The sequence below is a fragment of the Egretta garzetta genome, unplaced genomic scaffold, assembly GCF_000687185.1.
Source record: "Egretta garzetta isolate BGI_Z169 unplaced genomic scaffold, ASM68718v1 scaffold553, whole genome shotgun sequence".
NCBI lineage: Eukaryota > Metazoa > Chordata > Aves > Pelecaniformes > Ardeidae > Egretta > Egretta garzetta.
Window position 1 is genome coordinate 1,125,710 of NW_009259328.1, and position 25,922 is coordinate 1,151,631.

Here is a 25,922-nt window from a genome sequence, read left to right on the forward strand (position 1 = left end):
TTAGTATCAAGCAACACTGTCCAGCTAATGCCAATATGACCACAATTACATTTTTAATGTCTGTCTTTGCTGGCCTGCTGTGTGTTCAAGTTACACTTCTTGTATGCCTTTTAATGTACGCATATTCCCATAGTCTAGTTGCTTAAACATTTTAGCTTAGAGTGCCTTGAAATACCGTATCTGGTCTACCAGAAGTCACCCATAAAGCCTGCAGTTTTTATATGCATTCATACATTTACCTACATTTATGGCATCTAGTTTTTCAGAAAGAAACAAGTTAGTCATACCTTTTTCCCGCCACTAAATATTTGTATTTTGACTTTCTACAAATGTTCAGTGATGTTGCATATGGCCACCCTGCAAATTCCAGAAGATTCTGACATAAGAGAGAGGGAGTACTAAAGATTGCCTAGGCCCCATATGAATCACAATTTTATGCTATTGAACATCATGGAAATGAATACAGTATAATCATATCACAGAAACTGAAAAACGGCTTATAAAGCAAAAGCTGGAGGAAAGCTGTTAAATTAACTTATATAAACCTCAACCTGAACTTGGATCAAGTAAATAATTTGAAGACAGTAATATTGAAATCTTTACTTAGTAAAATGTTTAAGGAGGTCTGTCACTTTATATGAGGATTGCAAGTGATACAGTGAAACTAAAATGTGACTAAACTGGTTTTGGGTCAATGAAACTACACACATGGTTAAAATTATGTACCTGCTTAAATACTCTGTTGTAGTAGGAAAGACACTATGTAAAGTTTAAACTTAGATGAAGTTTAGGTAAATTTGGTGGTAAATATAATGCAAATCTCCTTGGACTGAGGTTCATCAGACACAGAAATTGGAGGTACTGCTAAGACAAGCAGAGGTCTGCCCATGGAGAAAGCAGATGAGCCAGAGCTATGTAGAGTTACATTACATTTCTGTCATTGGCTTTTCAACCTCCAAATAATATTTCTTATTCAACCATACAACCACTAAAAGACTAAATAGAAACTGCTATATTTGCTGCCAAAATATACCTAGGACCCTAATAAATGCAGGAATACTAGGCAATCTTTTCAGATCTCTATGAACTGGCAAATAGCTTAAAAACATTTGGGAAGGAAGGTAATTAATTTGGGATTAGTATAAAGGCAGTGTGATTTTTCACAAGTCACCTACCAAACAATAAAGACTTCAAGAAAGCAAAGGACAGGCTGCTTTCAGGAAACTTAAAACTATTTCAAAAAAAGCTTCAGAATGGCAGGCACAAAGCTTAAATATGAAGTAGCCTGCAGAATTATACAATATCTAATAGAGAAATACCACACTCTAAAGTTCTAAGGTTGTTTTTCCAAACACCAGTGAAACAGAAAACACAACAGGATGAGGTATTTGTTATTCTTGTTTCCCGATACAGGACCTGAGGAACACGGAAGCTGCAACTTCCCCACCTTCCCAGCAGACAGTTGCTGGCACTGACGCTCCAGGCTTGGGTCTCTATGCGTTCCCTTTGCACTCTGAGCTTCTGGGCTCACCACAACTGCAGCACAGCACCCGTACACGGAGCACTCAGGAACTTGCAGGGACCAAAGCACTAGACAGGCCTTTACACAATTGTCCTGGGAGAGCTTAAGAAATGCCTGACTCAGATGCAAAAATCAATGGTTGCAGCCCCTCCTGTTAACAAATATTAACATCGTACTTTCCCAAGTGCTTAGTAAGAGCTGGTCAGAAATAACTTGCAGCCAGCTTAAGGCACGATGTTACTGTTAAGTGAGCCACCTTCCTTTTCTGTCACTTCAGATCCATGAGGCTCTAAACCTATGAAGTTCCAAAAAAAAGTCCTGAAGGAAATGACATGCCAGTAGATAGGTACCTTCAGAGTTTATGCCACATTTGGTAATATCTGCAGTTTTGCATACATCAAACAGAACTGAAAAACAGCGTTTTGCCTGACATTTTAAGCTTAAAGAGTTGAATTCAGTAGGATCTCCACCCTGCTGATAAGTACTCCCTGACTCTGTTTAGGAAGAACGCTTTTCTTTATCTAGGAGACATTAAAAGGCTCGCTGGACATTTGATCTTCACTAACACACACTCTAGCACACAGGAGATAATGCAAAGATTCCTTGGGATTAAATAGCACATGTCTACGTGAAGGAATACACAAGGGGGTTTGTTATACAAGCAATGACAGAAGGAAATTATCTACTAGACCACAGCTCTGCTGCTCTTCTTTATCTCGCTTACATGCCTTATATCAAATATCTTGGTTACGTGTGTCAGTGGCTTAGAATTTCATAGTATTTTACTTATTAGTTTCTGGTTTTAGGCTTTTGAGCACCTTTCTGTAGACTACAAGACAGGATACCAGGCGACAGACAATTGGGCTGGGCTGAAACAAGATGATCAAAAACTGTCTAGAGAGAGGTTTTGCCAGTGGGACTGTCCACCTAACTAGAAGCAAGGGGGGCTGGAAATCCTGAGTGGGAACTTGTTCTCAGATGAGTTGCAGTCTTATTTCAGGTCCACACTTCCTAATAAGCTGTAGAAGTGAATTTTTTTTTAACTGCTTCTTTGAAATAGACTTGTATTGCCAATACAGAGTCTTCAGCAAACTCCAGGCAAAAGGATCCATGTCCTGTCCTGGAGTGGGGTTGGAGGACCTTGACCTGAGGAAGGGCACCCATGAGATGTAAAGTATCTTGTGGAAAGCAGCCTGGCTCAGACCCAAGTGCTGAAGCAGCCACCAGCAGGCTGGATCCAGGCCACTGGCAAAACCATCCCACCTTCTCTTCTGTTGTAGCTGGGAAAAAGCTGTTAGGGAAAACAGGCAAAATGGCTGTTATGGCATGGTGTGAAGACCAACAGCAGAAGTCTTCTTAACTCACCTGCACTTAGCCAGGTACTCTGAATGACTGCTGCACCCACATGGCCTATTAGGAAGCTCCACCAAGGGGTATTTGGCTCTCTGGGCTGAAAAGGTTTGGCCATATCAGTGTAACAGGGAAGCACTTATTTAGCCAACAGTTAGTCAGTGGATCAGCACAATGTTGAATAAAGCCCTTCTGGTCCTTCAGCTATCCCTCAGCATCGTCTTTTAAGACAGACTGCTATGCTGCTTAGCATTATAGTGACGTCTAGCACCAGTCCCACATACGCCCTGTTGAGTCTTGAGGGCTTTTGGAATGATTCTGACATTGCCAGCTTAACACAGAAACTTCAGTTAAACCAAATTAAAATAATTGTTCCAATACAGGAGGAAGGGAAACTCAAGAGCAGAGCTGTATAACAGGTAAGATGAGGGCGCAATGGACCTATGACTTCCATTTCCATAACTAGGAGGAAAATTGAATCCAGGGGTTTAATTCAGACTTACAAGAAATCTTGTGCAAGCTTTAGCAATTAGCTTTTGTGCTAATAGTTCGATCAGGAACAAGTGATACTTAATTTTTTCTAGCTTTATTTAGGTCTCATTGCATGCATCTGAACTCTAGACTTTCAGTACAAATATCTGAATTTCTATCTAGCAGCGTGTGGCAATAGTGTTCTTTATTCCAGTGGAACAACATCTGGAAATAATTTCCTTTATTTTGCCACAAAAGAATTCATTAAGGAGTGGGAATATCTTAATGACATAATTCTGAAGTGATGTATGTTTCTCCTGGATAGTGCAGTGACTTAACCATAAAATACGTCACACAGAGCAAAAAGCAGACTGATTCACAAAGAATACACCCAAGAACTACTGCCATGCAATATAATCCCTTACTAAGTACAAGATTTATCACACACTGTAATTACCTCATCTGTTTAGCCTAATTATCAAATGTTATCTTCCACAGAGCTGCCCAAATGACTAATAGTTTACTAGTAACAGCAAACTAAAATTTCAGGACCAAAAAAGATTAAGGAAAACACCAAACTGTGATACTCTCAGATCTTGAGCTGCATTTCAGAGCTGAAAGGAATGCATTTAGTAAGTCACAGAATGAAGCCTGCCCATGCAGTTTTAATTCAGCTTCCTTATTCATTTATTTGTAATCAATTTACGTACATATGAGTGTGTGTATCCATGGATAAGAGCACCTGTTTTGTACTTAGTTGTGTCTTGCTTAATGTACTGATAGTTATCTTAACTGTAAATGTGGCCTTAACTGTTACGTTGAAAATGAACAATGAGGGTTTTAGTATACTCTTCATCACAGTATCATATAGCGGACTATAAAGATTACCATCAAAATATTCTGCTAATTTTAGGTGCTCGCTCTGACTTATCTAAATGTTCACAGTGCCTAGTATCTCAGAGCAAACGTCAAATGTCATAGCTTCCATAATCCCACGCTTCAGCTGCAGTTCTCATGCCTCCCAGTCTCAAATTCCACACCAAAAAAAAAAAAAAAAATAAAAAATCAGGACCCATCTGTACATATGTAGCGTAGTAATTATGGATAGAAAGCCTAACTAAAGTGATTTGCGCCTAGCATTATGTATGGTCTCTGGCAGAGACTGGAGTAAAATCTACTTCCTCAAAGGAGCATTTAGTTGCTTTAACAAGGACATTATCCGTTCCGTCCATATGTCTCACCTGACTTGCTACTTACAGCTTCTGCAGCAGATGAGAAAGAAACCTCCTGGCAGGAGTTTCCTTCTCTCTGAAATTGTTGTCCATCCACAGAAATTGTTCATCCTCTGCCTTGAATGAGGCAAATGTCACAGAGGAAAAACAGATGGCAATTTTACAAATAACAACTACATTGTAATGCTCCAGGGGTTAAGGCAACCTCCTGACATCTTGTAAGTTGAGAACTTTAAAAAAAAACAAATACACTTAAAACATGAGAATTTGTATCAGGTAGCATCATCTGTGTTTTCTACCAAGGGGGTCAGATTCTCTACATTGTCTGCATAGATTTCTGCTCGGAGTTAACTGAGCAACTGACAGCACAGTAAATTATCATCCTCCATGTGGACCTGCAGCAGGGGAGGGAGGAGAAACGAATTTGTAGATGGTTTTCCCAAGCATTTACTGATAGGAGAGCAATGGCAAGACTTCAAGAACTTGGATAGCATCCCAAATTTTATCAGGGAGTGTGTTTGGCCCTTAAGCACTTTTTTTCTGCATTTCTTCTGTCCCTTTATCTCTACCCCAATCCTTTCTCCATGTTCAAGTCTGCTGTTGCTGTAACTCTCATTCTCACCTTCACCATTGTACCTGTTCAGTGTGTAATTCAATCGCATGTTCCCATTGGCAGTGAAACCCGATTGAAAGGTCTCTCCGCGCCCTCGCTCCTGTAACAGCCCTGCGCTTTGCCACCCCCTGAAAGATGCAACTCCTAGGGCTACACACTGATCCAAATTTTAAATTTCTCTCCAAAAATAAGAGAGGGGTGAGATATTTTAAACACAGCTCATTTCGTAAATCCAGTTCATAAAGGCACAAGCACTTGCACAACTTAGAGCATATAGGATCAGGTATGTGAAGATACAGAATGGGAGCAAGGAGCTTTTTAGGCCTGAAAGAGTAGTTCTAAGTAAATTTGCAAGAAAAACTTGGAACTACCCTTTCAGGCCTAAAAAACTCCTCTGGTCTTTTCTATGTCAAAGCCACCACTCCTGGCAAGGACACCATTGCAGGGGAGAGCACTGAGAGGGCAAAAGGGAAAAACCTTCCTGACCCCCTTCGTGGTTGGTAGTGCCAGCTTGCCTAGCATAGACAGTGATTCACAATTGCTGGCAAAGTTTTGTGTATTTCTTCATGGCCGTGGACTGGAGCACATTCAGTACTTCAAAGCTCTTAAAAACAGTCAGTGCTCCAGACAAAGGAGACACAAGGCCTTTTAGAAATGCATTTACTCTGTCATTCTTCCTTATCTGAAATATAAACATCAACCTGAGAAACATTCAGATTATGACAAATTCAAGCCAAATGGCATGGAAAAGCAATATGCAGTGGAAGACATTTGCATCTGAATCTTTGAGAATCAAAAATGTCAGGAACAATGTACCACCCAGGAAATGTGTTTTTCTAATCTGAGCTCAAATTTCAAGAAGTGGAGTAACAACAAAACCGTTGACAAATGAACAATAAAGACGTGTACTAAGAGTAGCTAATTTCTGAAAAACAATTTCCCCCAAACAGCCTGAGCTTACAGAAGTTGTTCTTTGGAAGGGGGCAGTGTGGACAATAAAAGGCACATTTCTATTCTGTAATTCCACTGTGTCTGCACAAAGGTTTGTGTTGTCTCAAAAATGCTTGAAATCATCACAGGAAGAGTGCTGTGTGACAGCAAGGCATAACTGTTGCTCTCCGCCACGTGTGACAGTACCACTGCAAAGTTTGCCTCTTTATATGCAATGTGCAGAAAGGTGGAAAGATTCTGCAAGGAAACACATTGCTATCAGCAAAATTATTTTTTTTCTAGAGGGTGGGGATTTTCACAAGAAAATAAAAATCATCAGCCAAGAACAAGAAACCTCCCACAACTGTAACCAGTATTATAGAGGCTCCTGAGCTACAAACTTCTCCTTATTTCAGTATAAACCCAGGATATTTAGTCATCTCTATTACAGCTACTAAAAATTCATACTTTAAAGATTTATATTTAATCCTTAACAGATCAAGCAATTTGAAACCTGAGATAAAGCAATTTAAAATCTGAGTTGAATATACAAAGTTCATTCATACAATTTCTGTCAGAAAGAGACTCACAGCTTATGGCACCAAAGACAGATGTATTCAGAAAACCTACGCAGACACTTAGCTCCAGCGTGAAAACATATTTGATCTGAACGTTAAATGAAAAGTCATAAATAAATTAAAAATATGCACACCTTCTAAACTCTGTAATTCCCTGTAGGGGCTAAGCCAAACTGAAACCATTCTGAGTTCTCTGAACACTGACTGTTTGGGTAAAATGGTACAAAAATAAAATTTAAAAAAAATAATAAAATCACAGTTCATCTTGGTTAAAAAACACAAGTCATAGCTTTTAAAATAAAGCATAGCTTAGTTTTATAACTATACTGAGGGCAGTGGACATATTCACATAGCTGTTCGATCTGCTCCAAATAAGTCTCTAAAAGAGACTAGTTAAAGGTCTATGAATGCAAAGCTAAGTTATTCCTCAGAGTTATTTTATGATTAGTCAGGAATTATTTAAGTTCAAAATTTGTTTAGTGCCAGAAGCAGGTGTTTTTTGCTGCAGTTAGAAGTTTCCAAAGCAATAACAGGAGTGCCAATTAAAAGCCAATTAGTCACAGACATTGCTTTAAGGTCCAGTACTTTGCAAACCCTCCCCCTCTTCAATTTTCCTTTTGTCGAGCTGCCCATTTTCCTCAGCACAACGACTTTAAAATGAACGTGGACTGTTTGCCTGTCTCCATGGAAGCCTTGCCACAACGCACCATACACAAGCGCTTCCCAGGCATCTTCAGTGCTACTTTCACCCCCTTTGGTCTTTGCCCTAAACAAATAAACAAATGTGCTGTTTATTCACTCTCCTTCTCATTTATGAAGACCCATTTGATGCTGTATGAATACTAATGAGAAAAGAATTAAACCTATGTTTAAGAATGAGCGAAGATTCCTCCTTTTAGCATTTACCATGACCGCAAAAAGCATACTGGTTGGCCTTCTTTGTTATGTATTTCTTTCAACTCTGAAACCTCTGACAGTCCAAAATTAAGAGTGCAGATTTGGCCTCAAAGTCAATTAAAAGTTCCCTGATAGGAAAAAATAACCTAGTGGTTAAATCACCTGACAAGAAATCAGGAGATCATGCTGTTTCCTTGCTCTGCTACCAAAGAGCACCACCATGACTCCATTCACGCCTCCATCACCTCGCTCGAGAATGAGGATGAAATGCTGTGTACTTCACCAGTGTGAACTAAGGAGCATGAAGCAACCCTATGAATTAACGCCTTCTGGACTGTTTGGTTGCATCTTCTTTAAAGTTCAAAAACCAGTGCAATCCAGTCAGAAATTTGAAATATTCCCCAAAGTCAATGTAGGAGCCTACATCGACGGCAACATTAAAAGAAGGAAACAGTCCCTTTCTTCCAATAGACAGCAAAGGTTCATTAGTATCCTTAACGCTATTCTTCTAGTTCTGTGCAACATTTCTGATGAGAACCTTCTTCAGCCCATCACGTGCTTAGTTTCTACTTGTAGTTTAAAGGAATGGTAAGTTTGTCCTTGCAGCTACATGGCCAGTATTAGTAGCTCCCCCACCCCCTCCCCCAAAATCTGGGGGAGATCTCTAGCTTCGGCACCAAACTTGGCAGATTATTGCCTTAAACTGTTTTCAGATGACATGAATGAAAGCCAACTGTGTTTATACATCCCTTCTTCGGACATCTATTGTGCAGGACATTCTCCCTCCCTTTCACTAGGCTGTTGGTCCTGTCCTTTCCTGTCACCTTCCTTGATCACTACTGTGAATAAGCCAGTGTCTGGCAACGCATTATACTGGACTCCTGGCCAGACATACCAAAACAACAAATTTCCAATTTCGTTATTTCCAATGGATCTTTGGCATTACATATTAGCTGATCAAATATAAAATCTAGATTGGTTTTTTTTTTGTTTTGGTTTGGTTTTTTTGGTTGGTGTTTTTTTTGTTGTTGTTGTTGTTTTTTTGTTTTTTTTTTTTAAACTACTCATGCTGCTGCTGCTTCGGTTTGTTTTTTTTTTTTTTTTTTTTTTTAAACTCCTCATGCTCCTGCTGCTTCGGTTTGTTTTTTTTTTTTTTTTTTTTTTTAAACTCCTCATGCTCCTGCTGCTTCGGTTTGTTTTTTTTTTTTTTTTTTTTTTTAAACTCCTCATGCTCCTGCTGCTTCGGTTTGTTTTTTTTTTTTTTTTTTTTTTTAAACTCCTCATGCTCCTGCTGCTTCGGTTTGTTTTTTTTTTTTTTTTTTTTTTTAAACTCCTCATGCTGCTGCTGCTTCGGTTTGGTTTTTTTTTTTTTTTTTTCATTTTTATCTGGCATGGATGAGCTCTGAAATTCCAGCTTGTCTGGCCACATGTTCCTTCATGCACATTTAAAATCTGTCCCCTTCCTAAACACCTTGAAATAATTTCCCTGCACAGTTCTAGAAAACAAGGCTGTATCTTAATCTGTGCTGCCTTTATTTAGAGTGTAAGGTACACTAACTTTGCTCTATTTCTTCTATTGGAGAAACTAAGGCACAATGTTATTTGATGCAAATGATAGAGCCTCTGTCAGAACCAAGATTTACATTCTGGAGCACCTGGGTCTGAAAACTTACATTTCTTCCTAGTTTCCCAGATGAACATCTCCAGAGATGGCTGTCTAACCAATATATTGGGCGGAAAGACCTAACAAAACATGCCGTCTGTATGGCTCCCTTAATTTCTCCACATCAAGAGAGATTAAGTCCTCTCAAGAAAATGGCTATAGAATAATCACAGTTTGCACTTTGTATTTCTTCAACTTATTATGAGTTCCCTTACAAGAAGTGAAAGCCATTATTTAGGTCTGTCTTGAATCTCATCTAAGTGAAGGGAGTCTGCTATTCTAAGTCCTGAATTTTATGGAAAGGATTAGTTTTTGCAACCTAACTTCCTAATGTTCCTAGGACTACAAGCTAAATTTAAACCAGACTGCCAGATGCAAGAAGCTCATACCACCAGCAGATCTCCCATTAAACATCACAGCATTTACCCACTTTTGACAGGAAAGATTTTCAGGATATGTGAATATTCTTAGTGGTTTATGGGTTAAAATCTTAACCAACTTTGAGACTACAATGAATATTCCCTCAAATGTCAACATCTCTGTATTATGTGAACTAACTCTAGAAATGTCAGAAATCCAAACAGATCTACATTATACTGCAGCTCAAAACTAAGAGAACAGTCTGCACAATACCAGCTAAAGTCCTCAAGAGATTGTAAAGGATTCTTACAGAATACCAGACCCCAAAATACTTTTATCTTAAAAGGAAGAAAATTAGCACTTTTTAGAAAAACAAAATGTAACATTCTTGTGAAAGGAAATACTACAATATTGTACAGTAACTGTCCAGAACATTGAAGCTCTGTGATGCTTCCAGGAGCCCACATTTTGAATGCCCAGGCTCAATAGTGCTTGCTATTTGTGCACTACTTCATAATTCTGTTTTCCAGAACTAATGAAGGTAAACAACTAGCCAGGCTCCATTCTGGAGACTGCTATTTCCCTTGACTTTACAGGAAGTCTAATTGTTGCTAAGCTAAATAATACCTTAAATTGTAAATGAAATACGTAATTAGTTTTCATGCAGTCAGCTCTACTCGAGGCGGTAAGAAGTGCTGGTTCCCAAGCGTGGTTTACCTCAGCCTTCTGTCCCTACAGATATTTTGAAATACTGACTTTTGTGTTGTTAAATTCATGACCTTATTTTCTTGGTACCCTTCCACAAGCAACAAGGGAACTAATACTGGTGTGGTTCTTCAGGAACTGACAGCAGCTGCATTAGATTAAACAAAAGCTCTCTGCAATACTCATCTCTAACTTGGCATCAGTTTTTCTATTACTACATCTAACGCCCTGTTTCTAGCAGTAGCTCAGTTTATGGGCAGGAAGCATTTACAAGATTTTTACAAAAAAGATCATGTATACAGCTTGTTTCAGTAGGACCAATTTGCTAAGTGTTTTAATTCTCACTTTTTGTTGGTGAATATTAAGTACAAGAAATATTCAATATTCACCAGACCAAAACTAATCTGAGAAAGAATTTGGAGGGAAATTAATTTACTGTAAAACTCCTGAATTTGGTTTGCTTTCTTCTGCATATAGATTCTTTGTGGACTGTATGACAGTTCCACGTTACTATACAGTCTAAATAGGAAAATATCCTCATCCTACTATTGAAAGTAAACCATTTCCTGAATAGTAAAAAAGGAAGCAATGGAAATGCACTCTATATGAAATGTATATTACATTACTCAACATACACATGTAATGTACACAAGCTCGTAATGGACTGGACATGGTGTTTGTTTAGCTCCATACCTGAGAGGCAGCTTATTCCTACCTCAGAGAATGTTTGATATAAGCCTTACACATGTGGATGGATATGCCAAATTTCTATTTATCCAATGTACCTATGAGTTTCTTACTACATTGTAAGACTCCCCATGGCAAAAACTAAGCATGCTGTCAGTGGAGAAGGGAGAGTTTATGGCCAGAGGAGACTGTTTCCGTATATTATTTTCCAAATGTCTGACCTGAACCAGAAGCTGTAAGTAACATTTAGTTCTTATTACCCAGACCTAAGAACAGCTGAAATACACCTTCAGTTCTTAGTGAAGCAACCAAAAACAGCCCTCTGGGGTTCAATTTTACAGGCACTGAGGGCAGATACCCCTGTTCTTCTGTGACAAGTCTGAACAATTTCATTTGATCGTTCACGTGCTACACTATACACAATCACCTTGGTTTTTCAGATTTCCTGCAAGTCCACTTTATTTTGCCCTTCTTTTCCAGGTCAAAAATGGTGAGACTTCAGCTTCACTCAGGAAGCAGCCCAGAGCAGAAAGAGGGAGCAGCCTTACTGGAGGGAAGATGCTGCCTGTCTGCTGTGCAACAAGATCGACGGTCTCCCACTGGTGGAGCTGGGATTTGCGAGAACGGTATCAAACCCAGTACCCAACTACTTTATTTCCTCACTGTTTTGTAAGATCCTCAGCAGAAAAACTAATACATATATTAAATGACATGTAAATACAGTTAACATTGTAGCATGTTCTCCGTGTGGTTAGACTTATAAAACAAACCAGCTTTTACAAATATTTGTATCAAATCAGACACTTTGCCAGCTCACAGTTTCCATGTCTAACCTACACTATCCATATATCAAGTACAAACAGCTTTTTAGCCCAAGCTTTTTAAATAAATAAATAGTGGGTTTATAGATCTAAAAATGTGAAGTGCTCCGTCAAATAAAATAAAGGTTAGGCGGAAAGCAAAAATAGCACAGAAAATTGAACAAATAAAAAAACCTGTGTGAACGTCTAGGATAAATCTATATATACTAGGTAAATAAACCTAGATGCAGAGTTATTTAGAATATTTCATATATATATTTTAATAAATCTTAATTTCTTAAAGCAGAAGAGCACTTGCATCAGTGGAATTGGGTAAATTATTCTCCATCACAAATTAATGCCTAAATATCACATTAATAGAGTGCTCTATGATTCTGACAGAATATTTTTTTTTAGATATTAGCTTAGTAGAACAGATTTTTAATGCAATACTGACTTTATTTTAAGAGAGATGCATAAGAAGTTTTGGGTTTCCTCTCTGTTTTCCAGTCCTGCTAATCATAACCTACGAGGAGGATGTAAAAGAGAGGCTCTTTTGCATACACATTCAGTCAGAGCAGAGGACATTCCCCGTGTGAAGGGTTAAAAAAAAAACAAAAGAGCAATACAAGTATCTTTATCATGAAGACAGCTTGAGATTCACATGCCTTTTCCTTCTTTTTTAAAATCCTAATGTGAGTGTCTGCTACGCCAGATGCAGCAATTATTTTCCTGGATTAAATATACCACTTTGAAGCTCTTCAAGGTGTTGGGCAATCAGTTCTCATGGCTGCCACAAAAGCTGTAAACTCTGATCGTTATCCCTCTGAAATCCTATGGCCAGAAAAGAAATGATGGTAGAAAAAGTTCACTACTAATGTATCACAGATTGAAAATAGAAAGTCTTTTTTTGGTTTGTTTTGTTTTGACTGCGCACAGCCTCATGGAAAGAAAGCAAGAAAGTGCTTCTAATAAATTAGTTTGTATAGTGTAAGGATTGTCATGAAAATGCAGATATTCATTCTCTGGTTAAAGAGCAATACTGCATGCAACTAAGCGTTGTTCCTGCTTACACAATGAATTATTGAACACAATAAATGAGGTACATTGAATACTACTGGAGTGAAAGTTGCATTAACAAACATATGCCAAGTGTTAAACAAAAGAAAAAAAAAGCAGCAGAGCATTTTTCATTTGCTTCTGAAGATAGACCTGAGAGAGGATGAAAGACACTGTAGGCTGGTGGCAAAGGACTTCTGCAGAGGTGCAATGCAGCTGCCCTCCACAGGGCACCCTCCCCACCACCACAGGTGGGAGGGACAGCTCCTGTCCCCAACACCAGCAGCCAGACCCATGCTTCAGCTTGAACTGCGAGTGTTGGGGTCTCTGAGGCAAGGCAGAAAATCACCCACCCAGGTGATGCATCCCCCAGGCCCCCTTCCCACGCTGCATACACTCAGGATGCGCAACAGTTGCAATCCTACCCTAGGTCAAATGTGTTTCGCTGTTTGAAGAAACAACAGCATTTGACTCAATCACTCTGTTAGAATTCATTAAACCCATTTAATTAACTGACAGTGATTAAAGTAAATAATTGGCTTAACCTGATGCCAACTCAAAGTAAGTGTTCAGAATAAAGATGTGACCAGTGCTTTTCATGCACTCAGTGTTTCAAAAGACTCCCAGTAAAGTTACAAACATAATAATAATAATAATCCTCTAAGTCCCAATAAAAAACTTCCTGTGATGAAAAAAAAGTTAAATGCAATAGCTTTTATAAGATAGAGCTAAAAAAATATTGAAATATTACTGTAATAGTAGATGTAAATTTACATGTATTACAGACAGTTCATTTATAATTTATTTGGCATGTAAGGAGACATTAGGTTTAGGTAAACAAAGATCTAACTAAACATAGCTATGTCTACTATTACGTTTATATATTAAAATCACTGTCCCTACAAAGCACAGTAAGGGAATGAATTAGAGAACATTTATATCAAATTCCTGCACCCTGAATATGCGTTCAGCTGGTACAATGACTACCCGAAAAAATCTTACACAGTACAATGGGTTCTTGTTCCTCCTGAAAGTGTACATTCACCTGCATATTTGAACAGTAGTTGCCTCCCCCCCCCCAACATACCGACCCCTCACACTTATCCTTATGCTATAGTTACTTAAAGGAAAGAAGAGAACTGAAATGAAATAGCTACAAGTTAGCTACAGGTTACCTGCAAGAGAATACTGGACTATTCAAGACTCTCAAAATAATGACCTTTGATGAGGCTCCCTCAGCTTTAAAGCCCCTTTCCACAGATGCTGAACTCACTTCTTTCTGCTTGGTCTGGGTAGTTTAAATTGCCACAGTTGCAGCACATTGGGGTGAGTGCTTTGTTGCTAACTGGTTGCTGGTTTCTCGAGCAGAGGATCAGCTGTTCCGCTCCGTGGAGGGCCAGGCTGCCTCTGATGAAGAGGAGGAGAAGTGGGCAGGAGACCAGGAGGACCAAATGAAGAAAATACTGGCCAAGCTCCCTTGCTGTGGCAGAGGGTAGGTTTCTGAGACTAATGCTAGCTGAGCCCTTTGCAAAGATGATTTTACAACCTGAAGGCCCCATGGCTTCAGCAACAAGCAGTAATACTGCACAGCAAAATCAGCAGGTCCCTTTGCCCATCCTTTATAGCTCATGGAAAATAACATGCTGGATGTTCCCACCCAACCCTAATCAGCATCAGCTAGGACACTAATTTGTGACCTGTGCTGCTAAGAGTTCTGCAGGAAGACTGGCTTTTACAAACACAGACCTTCATTGTGAGGTTTCACTAATATTTTTTTTTTTTTAATGTATATATAGATGTGATGAAAAAATGTGGAAAAACCTAATGTCTTACTTGGAGACCACCAATACTGATGGCTATGAAACAGCCCCTACAGAGCTCGTGGAGAGAATCACACAGCTGACTGAACAGCTTGAGCTTAAAGGGCATGAAGTGAAAAAATGGGAAACAAATATGGAAGAGGTAACAGGTGCCAAGCAGAGCATGAAAGAGTTATTTATGTATCTTTAAGTAGCTGCATTTATATACTTATGCATATATATTTTATTCTGGCCATTCTGCACTCTTTTGCTGATGTTTCTCACTGTGCTGTTAGTTTGTCAGCTCAAACATCTCATGCTTTCTTGTAACACCTGCATTTCCACTCTGCTTCCTACCTGAACTCCATTGGTTTGGGGGATGAGTTGTACGTCAGACACAGGCTCTTCAAATGCTATCCTTTATTTAAGATGTTCACTGATGCTATGTTTGGGACTGGTACCACTGCAGACCACAGAGCTGCACATTAGCCATAGGGTTACTATGGGCAGCTTTCAGTGGCCCTTCAGCTCCTCTGGGAGCACAAAACATTTCAAGAAGTTTCTCCAGCTGACTGAGATGTAGGGGCTCACCCTTTTGGAGTTCTTTGGAGGAAATCATCCAGTTTACTCTGGCTGGTTCTCAGGCTTAGACTGATATATTTAAAAATAATAAAAAAAAAAATTTCTTAGCTTAGCAGCATGTCCAACTTTCCTTCAGCAAAGTAGTTTACAACACAGTAGTTAAAAGCCCCAGCGCAGTTATCCTAATAGTCCCATGTGATCTTAATATTTAAATACTGCAAACTTCAGCCATTGATGGGCATAGGTTTAAATGCTAGCAATCTTTCTGTGAAACAAAAATAGTTCGTCATATGCATTGCTTTGGTCTGCTTTGTCCTAAGGCTCAGTTAGTGCTTGTTCAGTATTTTATACCCCTTCTTTAAGAGGAGCGTAAAGATTTCAGTAGTTCTGGAAGGACTATACTTAAAACTATTTAAAGTAAGAGTAAAATATTCAACTTCTTTACATGTTGCCATCCTTTCATTTTTATTAGTATTTCATATCATTTTCATCCTTGACTAAATTAAATGAAAGAGTTTACTTGTGAGGAAAAAAATTTAAAACCAGAATAAAATCATACTTGTGTCTTACACAATTTGCAGTATTCAGCGGCAATTTATTCCTGTAATATTCCTTAGAGCAAGACAAAGCTTCCTTCTATACTGCTTAACATCAGCCCATGTAAAAAAATACATTTATTCTTTTACTTACAGGAAGGTAGCTCCTTCCAGTAGGAAGTGCCAGTTTTGTTATTTGGGTTTTTTTTTCCCATTCAGAGGTACTCATCATCTTCTGCAGTATTATATTTCCTTCTTTTAAATCTCTGCTGATGGATATTAATTCTGTGCACCTTGTTCAGAAAAGTACCATTACTGATAGATTAATACAAAATTCCAGGACAAAAATGGAATCTGTTGTTCTTGGTTTAAAGACAAGCAGGGAGGCGAGTAAGACATACTGCCAACCTACTGCGACACGAATTTAAAATCAGTGGGATGAATCATTTTGAGCCTGTTGGAGATCTATTCTTAAACCCTCTTACTTTTATTTTGCCAGCATTTGTATCTGGTGTGCAGTTATAGGTTTGGGGTTTTTTGGTGCTACAAAACAGACAGACATAAGCAATTCCTTTCAAAAAGGTGACTGTTCCTGTAATGAACACAAAGCAAATTGGAAGACTGAGAAATCCTCTCTTTCATCTAACTTGCAAATAAATCTTGGCTTAATAGATAAACCACCAAGAACACTTTGTCTGATGACCTGACAAAACTACCGTATATGTTGCTCTAGACATGTCTATTTGGACCTGCTAAGTGCTGAAAATTAGACAAATAACAACAAAGCTAACGAGTAACAAACTCAGCAGGCAAGTGAAGAGCAACAGTCTCAAATACCGATTAATAATTGCTTCAGCCTAAGACTTGTAAAACCAAGGGAAAAAAAGAGTTCTGAAATTCATCGTGTCTAGAAAGTTCTGCTTTCCAACAACTGAACATTTAAAAACACTTTCTACTGAAGACAGTGTGATGAAGGTGTCAGGACTGGGGATAATAAATGGAGAAACATGAGTGAATTCTAAAAATAAAGTGATATGCTGCCAAGTGTAGTGTTGCAAAGAAATGCCAATTATTTTCTACATATTTTGTATGCTTGCATCGAACTGCCAGCTTAATTAAAGAGACAATTAGTTTATGACCTGCCATACAGGGTCAAATGAAAAGTTCTTCCTAATATCACATGTCTGATGGCAAGCAGCAGTTGCTTAGAGAAAAGCAGTGAGAAACAGTACAGAGGATTTTCTTCTTGGTATTACCTACCTGGTTCCCAATAGATATAGGGACAGATGCATCTTGAACTGGGTGTGGCATGGAGTATCATGTTTAATGGCCAGAATTGGAGCTATTTACTATGAACTTACCTTTTTTAAAGCTAGCAATGCTTTTGGTATCTCAAGGCAAGAACTCCCATGTACTAGTTAGAAACAAACAGGGTTTGAGGATTTGGTTTTGTTAGCTTTAAACACACTGCCTGATCATCCACTGTCACCTTGGTTTTGTGCTTGGGAATCGGCAAATGATCTTTCCCTCATAATTTTACAGACTTTCACTACCAGAAATACTGCATCAGTTATCACCATTCCTAATCTGCCTCAGCTCTCTTGTTAAAGAAACCATTACTTACTTCTGTTATGCTATTTTATCCTTCCACGTACTTTTCAAGCTCTACTACCCTCTTTTAATGAGAAGAACTGCAAATGTGCTTAGTATTCAAATGGAAGCCCTTCATGGCATAATCATAGTTTCTGTTTTGTCCCTACTTCCTTTCCTAATAGCTCCTAGCATGTATCCTTTTGATCTCTGATGACCAGTGAGCTATGTTCAGGAGATCACAGCTCTTCCAGATCTCCCTCTTGAGTGGCAGTCAGCAACACTGCATACGTACGTGTACCTTTCCTACATGCCTTACTTTGCATTATTGCCACTGAGTTGCATCTGATCTTTTGTTGCCCGTAGCTATTCGCTACCATGAACTCCTGCTGTAACTAACTCTTCACAGGCAGCTGTAGTTTTGATTACCCCGAAAAAATTGTATTGAGAGCAAACTTAAACACTTGAACCTTCACCGTTTTTAAAATTCATTTATGAATATGCTGAACAGCTCAGGCCTCAACCCACCTGTCTGTGAGACCCTAAGGATTATCTTCCTCCATTGTGAACCCTTCAATCCTGGTCTGTTGCTCTGTATTCTACCCCCACTTCTTAAGCAGCAGTAAGCCCATGGCAGGATCTGTGCTACTGACCTGTGGCGGTTACTTTTTTTTTTTTTTTTTGAGTCTTTGGTGATGAATCTTATCAAAAGCTTTTTGCAGATTCGAAATACACTCTATCAACTGAATTAACATTATTCATACATATTCATAGGCCCTTTCAAAGAAGTTTAATAGATCCTTCACTTTGTTCATCTATGTATTCACCAAGTCCCTTCTTCATTACATTCTCCATTACAGTCCCTATCAATTCGCCTGACAGAATTACTGATACTCTTGAGGTGATTTGCTGTTCCTCAGATCATCTCTGCAGCCTCTCTTAAAAACCAGTGCTCCATTTGCCACCCTTCAGTCCTTTGAGGATGAAAAGATTTAAAAGATAAATTGCACAGCACAGTTCAGCACTTCATTCTGCCGTTCTGTTAGTGTTTTCTTCCCATTTTAAAAATGTTTCTCAGGTTCATTACCTGTAAAAAAAATGGCTCTAATATGAGAGCCTCCTTAGCTTCTGTGGAAAATACAATAGAATTATTTTCTCTTGCATTCCTTAAGGGATTTTTGCATATTCATTATTCATTGTCCTAGATGTATTTGTACACATTACTCCAGAGCTCAGATTTTCTCTGCGGTGTTCTCCCACTTTTATAAGAGGGTCAGACATCAGCAGCTGACTTCTCAAAACTTATGTTTGGCAAGGTAGTATTTCCATTTCACAAACAAGGCACAGATCCAAAATCAGGCTCCACTGAGGAACTTTGACAGAGCTAATAACAAAACCCACCCCTTTAAACCCTGTGACTTAACTACTGACCATCCCTCCTTAGTATCCAGGTTTTAAAAATAGCCTATGCTTAACTATAGTCATTATCTTACTGCAGATGTTAAGGTAACAACAGTTGCTAGATGTAACCTAGCTGGGAAAAACAATTTGGGAGAATGTTTTAATGGTACACTGAGCCACAACAAAAAATGCATACGTATAAATGAAACAAAGGTATCAGGAAATAGTATCCTTATAGATGACAAGGTGACTGTTAAGGTATAACTGCTGTGGAAAGCAGTTTACTAGCTATAGCATGGGAAATACAAGCGAAAAGGGCTTTGTAGAGCAGTCAAAATGAAGGGGAAAAAGAGGCAGCAGAAGCAACAAATGCTATGCTATGTTCAAGTATCAGTAGTGGCACTCTCGGCTAAGCATATTGCCTGTGCTGTCTATACAAACTAAACAGCTGGTCATGACACTAGACAGCTAGGGAGAGCTCAAGTGGCATGCATTCTAAAGAGAAAAGTTTGTACTTCTCCTACTCATGTCTTTATGAGACCTGCTGCACAGCTACGGCCTTTCAGTAACACCCAGCAGAGGACAGAGGTGTCCCTGTGCAGCTTTCCAAGCACAGCAGCTCTGCCAGTGTGACCAAAGCGGCAGCTAAAAGCAGCAGAAAAGTCATGTTAGGGGTGCAGGGGCCTGACAGGGTGCAGGACCAGGATAGATGGGCACCCCTTATGAATTTCCATGAGCATCTGTTTAATTGCGTATGGGGGAAACTCCATTTTACACTTAAAAATAATGACCTTTTAACCTCTCTGTTATTTGATGACACTGCTTCAGCTGTACAGGGGAACGTAACTACTTCATGTGTTTAGTACATATCTATGCCAGGTGGTATTTACAATGCAGAGGCAATCTGCAATATAAGAAAGGAAACTGCATGTTTAATTCATTGCAGACCTCCCACAGCCTCTAGGGTATTTGTTATATCTCAGTTGGACTGCTGCTACATTGGTGGTAACAAAGTTGGCTTTCCATACAGGAAAATGTTAAGTGTATTCATCTGAAAGGGGTATTCAGACAGGGATGCTGAAATCATTGTTTGGCAGATGGACCAGATGAAGTGATCCAAACTTCTGTAGCTCAGAGGAGCTGGAGTGCCTTACAGGGCAAAGCTCACAGAGAGCTAATGGAACAGGCTGATTCCCATCTGACGGGGGAATAAGCGCCAACTAATATATACTATTAGCACTGTCAGAATCCAAAATGACCTTCCAGAAGGCTTGGAGTAGATCAGGGACTGTTTTCTTTTTTCACTCTGATAACACGTGTTTTAGGGAAGTTCCTTCCTACCTATTAAAATGCATTAGGATACAAATTTCCACAAAAAAAAAAAAAAATCTATTAAATAGTGTGCATATTAAGGCCTTCACCTTACGAATTCAACTGTCTCCTCAGTTATTTCTAAAACTGCAATAAAGATAAAAGATGACAACAAAAAGGGATTAATAGAGCCAGGAAATTTGGCATTCACCCCACATGATTTTGTTTCTCAGTGTAATATTAATAAATATATTATATTTGCAACAAGGAATTGCAAAAATGGTAATATTTCAGAATTCTGGGCACAGTAATGATTGAGAAATAAGATCACTTTTATTAATAAACCTGACATCTGTCTGTGCTCTCAAAGGTCCAAAATTAAATATTTAAGTGACATATTTTCCAGGGAATGCTTTTCAGGCTCTTTTTAGCAACTTGGCTGTGTATCTGCAACAGGCCTGAGTCTGTGATGAACAAAGATATTTACTTTTGCAAATGGCATGGCAGCTTTGCCACATAGATTTTGCACTGAAACAAAAGCAGCATTTCAAATCTTTTCAACAATTTTTTCACAGGGAGGTCTGAGACAACTGGAGCTCAGCTTTGGAAGGTCCAGGTCTGAGGATACCCCTCCTGCCCAGGATTTCTGTAGTGTTCAAAAGTCTTGCTGACTCTGGACTTTTTGTTCTCAGCTGCAAACCAGTGGTTCACCAAGCACACATGCCAGTGTTCTGCAGAATCAGAATCTTAATTCTTTTTCCTTAAGACACTTTTTTAAAAATCTAAAATACTTAAAAGAAATTAGCTAATTGCCTTCTTGTTTCACTGAATGTACAGAAGATTGATACGTAGGAGTTGCAAGACAAAGATATGATTACATTGGTGAGGGCACACAAATTAGTTGTGCTTTATAGAGGATGACGGGAATGCAAAAGATTGGAAAACTCAAATAGTAATGCTAGTATTTAAAATTTCTGAATGACCTGCTTGCATCCAGTGTTGAATGAACTGCTATTATGCGCAAGAGCAAAGCATGCATTTCCTAGCAACTATTGATTCCTCACTTTATGAGGTACATCAAAGAAATGTACTTCCTTTCAAGATAATCTTCTGGAGTGAACTGGCATTTACTATATTATATTACTATAAGGGGGAAAACTTAGCTTTGCAATTATTGGGCAAGAAAGTGAAAAGCTCCAGTGCTTTTAATTTCCTGTGTCATTGTCCAGATGAAAGGCCCATTGCTAGGTGAACTGCAGCAAAAGGTGGAGGAGACCGAATTGTTGAAGATGGAGCTGCAGATGTTGGAGACTGAGAGACTTAGGCTGTCACTGGTGGAAGAAAAGCTCATGGATGTTTTACAGCTTCTTCAACAACTTCAAGACTTGGTACAGCAAGAAAGCACTCCAGAGACTTAAAACTGCTTTTGATAGTGTCCTTTCCAAACTAAAAAGGATGTTCATACCTTCTATTAAGTACAAAGTCCTTTACACCAGGACACATTCTTACATGTGCTTGCCCTGGGAACTGCCCAGTGGTTGCAGAAAACTTTTAGACCCCTATGGCTGACTTTCTAAAAGAAGCCTAGAGGTCTCCTTGGATCTAGATCTCCAAGCCCTCATTATCCTCTAAATAAAAATTTAGAGGAAACAGGGAAACCAAAAATGCTAGTAATTGGAGAGATTCTAGAAGATTATTTTCCCTGCTAGAAAAGGACCTTTGTCCTTTTCTATCCTAACATGACGCTGAGTCAGTATTAAAGGGATAAAACCGCTTCCTATATACCAGTAAGGTATTTTTTGTAGGAAGTTTCTTACCCAATTAATAATCCAAACATGGACTTATAAAAGCTGATGCAGTAACATCCCAGAAGTACATGGCCAGTGTGGCAGTTCAGTCCTTTAGAAAGTAAGTTTAAATCTCCTGCTTGGGAATGATAATCGTAAGGGCTGGACAAAAGACAGGCAAATTGGATAATCTGCAGAACACAGAGTATGTTGGGAGCCACACTGGACTGCTAGGAACTAATTTCTTTGGTAATGGTGAGGGTTCTCCTCAATTTTCAGTAAGGCTCTGCCTAATCTGTGTGAGATGAGAATGCTTCCTCAGATGATCACTTTACTTTGTTTGAAGTAGGCTCATCCCTAGTAGAGTCATCATCCACTGATGACTCTAGGGAATGAGTGCAATACCTCGTAATTTGGTAACTTATTTTAGCACTTGATGGGGAAATTCTACTTTCATAGTGCAGGTCTGACACATGCATCAATAACAATCCAGTGAAGGATTAAACTAGTGAAGGCTATGACTGGCAACGAGCATAATAACCTTTTGTGTCAAGACTTCAACATGTCATTCACTGGTCAGTTGTACTATTGCAAATCATTTCTGCCTAGGAGACAATCCATCACAGAATGTGCTATATCTCACTGATAATAGCACTTGATGCTAATCATAGCTGGAAATTTGCCACTGTGTGCTGCCAACTCCCATAGCACCAATACACGCAACAATGCTGCCAGAGAACAAGATAATTTACAGCACTCCCAGAAGAGTTTAGCAAGGATCCCCTAAATCCCTGATGGGATATACTTCAGACAAAATAAAGCTTATTCATCAGAAACTGTGGGTTTAGGTGTCACTTCCCCAACATATTCACATTTGAGTTTTAAATACCCCAAGCATCTCATTTGCAACAGAATCTACTACAAAGCAATGATTGTCCAAAGGCAAATGCATGCTCTGTTAGAACTGTTAAAACCTCACACTGTGTTGCAGAGGTCGTGTGTAATCCCAGCCGGCTGCAAACTGCTTTCCACTGTGGCCCAGTCCCCACTGGGGCAGACAGGAAGAAGGTAGATACTAGCATCAGTAAGCAAGGCTGGTACTGCCTAGGCTGCTGGCAGGTACATCGTCATTCTTCCAAAATAGCTTCCATCTGTTTTCACTGCTTGCAAGTTTTAACAAGAACAACCTGTCCCCGCAGATACGGGCACTCTAAGTGCTAATTAAACTGATTGCAAGACTATCTCCCGGAAAGCATGCATTAGTGTCTCGACAGCAAATTAGGAGAGTTTGTTTCTCCAGACACATTATGTAATGTCCCAACAGATTTCTAATATAAAACTACGACTGAAAAAGACCATCCAAATCCTAAATAGTTTTTACAATCCTCTTACTTTGGCTAATGTTTATTACATCTCAATATATAACTGTGTGCCTGCCACATGCCACATACAATCTCTTCTAATTTGTTTATACCTAATGTGGTTCTCAACGATTCCTAGAACAGCTGGGTCTGAGAAGTCTCCTTCCAAGATTACACCACAAAATCTGTCCATTCCCCTTCAGCACAGGCCTAGCAGTGGACTGGACGAGCTTTTGTTGTGCATGCCCTGCTTACACTTACTGCCAGCCAGATTTGTTTAGGCACACATCCTGGAAAATTCTGGTTTTTTCCACGGAATAACTGCTATTTGTCTTTCTGCAGCCGTATTAAGGAACTGGAGCCCTCCACAAGCTGCTATTATTTGAGCAGCATCCAAGATAAAATGCCTGAAAATAAAGCTAATATCAGGCCTTGTGTTATCAGGATTCAGTTTAATTTGTTTTAATTTTCAAACGCAAATACACTGCACATAGATTTTGTTGCATGCATTTAAACTGGTGAAGGACATATTTGTGCCGTAATATTATTTTGTTTTTTAAAGAACATATCTAAGCGAGCCTTGGGGAAAATCTTGCTGAGCACTTTGGAATCCTGCCGTGCCCCCCAACCTGGTAAGAAAATAACTCACGTATAAAGACCAAGCAGCATGAAAAGTGTCCTTTTGGGAAAAACACTAGATAATGAACAGATGAGTATGAAAAAAAAAAATTCAAATACTGGGGGACAGGCTAGGGAGAAAGAAGTACTATGCAAGAAGATTACCTATAGAAAGTGATGCGTTCCAGTCTGTGACACATCAGAAATGGGAACACATCCAGGGCTTTTTTTAGCCAAATTTTAATTTGGGGAACAATTCAGTATCCTACTAATGTCTGTAAGGCTTCATTGAAATAAGAAAGTGGAAAACATGACTAAGTATGTAAGGCACCTATTTATCAGGTTTGCTATCCCTCTGTGTGTTGTATTCCTCTGCTGCAACGCAAACAAATATACAAAACAGAATATTTCTGTAAAGAAACTGGATCAAACCTGCGCTCCTTTAGTAATAGTCTTTTGTGTTCCTCTTAAGAAATTAAACTTGCAGACTCTACTCCCTTGACAATGGTCTGGTGTACCAGAGCTGCCTTTGTAGGAGCCATACAGGGATCACAGCCTGGAGGCTTAGATTTGATTACTTTGTTCCTATTAGCAGAGCATTTGTACTTACCTTCAAGAAATGAACATCCTGTACCAAGCCTAAGAACATGGCTTGGAGGTGCTTTTAATAGGCTGCCAGTAGTCAAAGACAAGATCATAAAAGACTAGATGTGTCCTGAGGGTTTAATTTTGGAGAATATTATTAACAGTGATTTAGGGAGAATAATATACAAACCATTCTGGGCTTTGCCATTTCAAAGCATTGTTGTTACTAGGGTCCAGCAATTCAGGGTGCTGGAAGCCCAGAGCTAAGCTGTGCTCCTCCAGCACGACTGCAGAGGAAGCAGAGAAAAGAAGGCAAAGACAGACCTTTATTGGCTCCAGGACACCCACACAGAGGGAAACCGTATCTGAGCTATGAGTCAGATATTTTCCTGGTGAGAACAAGAGGAGACTGTTAGTATCCACAGCACACAAATGTCCAGAAGGCACTACTACTATCCTGCACAGGAATGCTGACTCCAAGCAATGCTGCTGAAACAAAGTACCTCCCTCTGTAATGGCAGCACAGCTCAGCTTCCTAAAATGACACCAAAAAGAGAAGTAACCTTGTGAAGCTCTCTCTCCTTCCTGCATCACCACCACCATAAACAGCTCATCTTCTCTGCGTTCAATTTTCTGGCTGTGCACTTGATATGACTTAAGCAGCTTTCCTAAGTCTTTGTAATCAAACATCTTCCTCTTTGACAAGACTAAGTGGATGGTTGGATTAGCAACTCTGTATTGTGATATGAAATAGTCTTTGTTCACACAAGTGTGCAAGAACTCGGTGAATGGGCAGTGAACAAAGCAAGAGAACTAGTAGAGAAAAGTCCTTGAAACCAGTTCCACTCTCATTTTTATAGGGACAGGAATTCATTATTTAATCTCAAAATTTAGACATTTTATGTTAATTACCTGAAATGACACCTATGAAGAAGTGAGCTTGTGTTATGATTGTTAAACTGCAACTTTCTGTCTTTGTTCAAATTGTATTGTTTGCAATTTTCTTTTAAAAGGAAAAACCCACCTATTTGAAGTCCTAGATAATCTTTACCATGAGCTGACAGCCTGTGAACTCTTACAAAGCCAGGCTCTGGAGAAGGCACAGAGTTGCCAGTCCTTGTCCAACCCACTGGTCATCTTGTGCTGAGCAGCAGTGCTGAACCACAGCCCTCGTTCATTCAAACACATGACGAATTAATAAGATTTGTCCAATTCAACGGAGCTCGGTAATGGAGAAGAGTAATAGAATGACTCAGCCATGAAATCAAAGGTGTGCTCCTTCTGGGAAGAGCACCAGTTCCTCGGCTAACATCAAAGCCCTCCCTTAGGTGAGCGAGGATTCACACCATGTGAGGATTACATAGCAGTGTCTGTCTCTGATGCAAGCCTAACTGTCCTTGTATGATGGCCCTGTAACTGTACCGGTTAACCAAATAAAAACTATTCCAAACACACTGACCTGACCTATTTAGATTTACAGCCCTG

General features: G+C 39.2%; 1 protein-coding gene across 1 annotated transcript in view; it reads left to right on the plus strand.

Annotated features, from left to right (window-relative positions):
• Positions 1 to 25,584, plus strand: part of EFCC1 (EF-hand and coiled-coil domain containing 1) — a 57,324-nt gene extending 31,740 nt beyond the window's left edge. Inside the window, exons 4-9 of the mRNA XM_035892222.1 lie at positions 11,489 to 11,634; positions 14,233 to 14,359; positions 14,664 to 14,829; positions 21,316 to 21,474; positions 23,797 to 23,866; positions 25,451 to 25,584. Coding sequence (XP_035748115.1) covers positions 11,489 to 11,634; positions 14,233 to 14,359; positions 14,664 to 14,829; positions 21,316 to 21,474; positions 23,797 to 23,866; positions 25,451 to 25,584 — 802 coding nt within the window. The remainder of the gene's footprint in view (positions 1 to 11,488; positions 11,635 to 14,232; positions 14,360 to 14,663; positions 14,830 to 21,315; positions 21,475 to 23,796; positions 23,867 to 25,450) is intronic.
• The last annotated feature ends 338 nt before the right edge of the window (positions 25,585 to 25,922 follow it).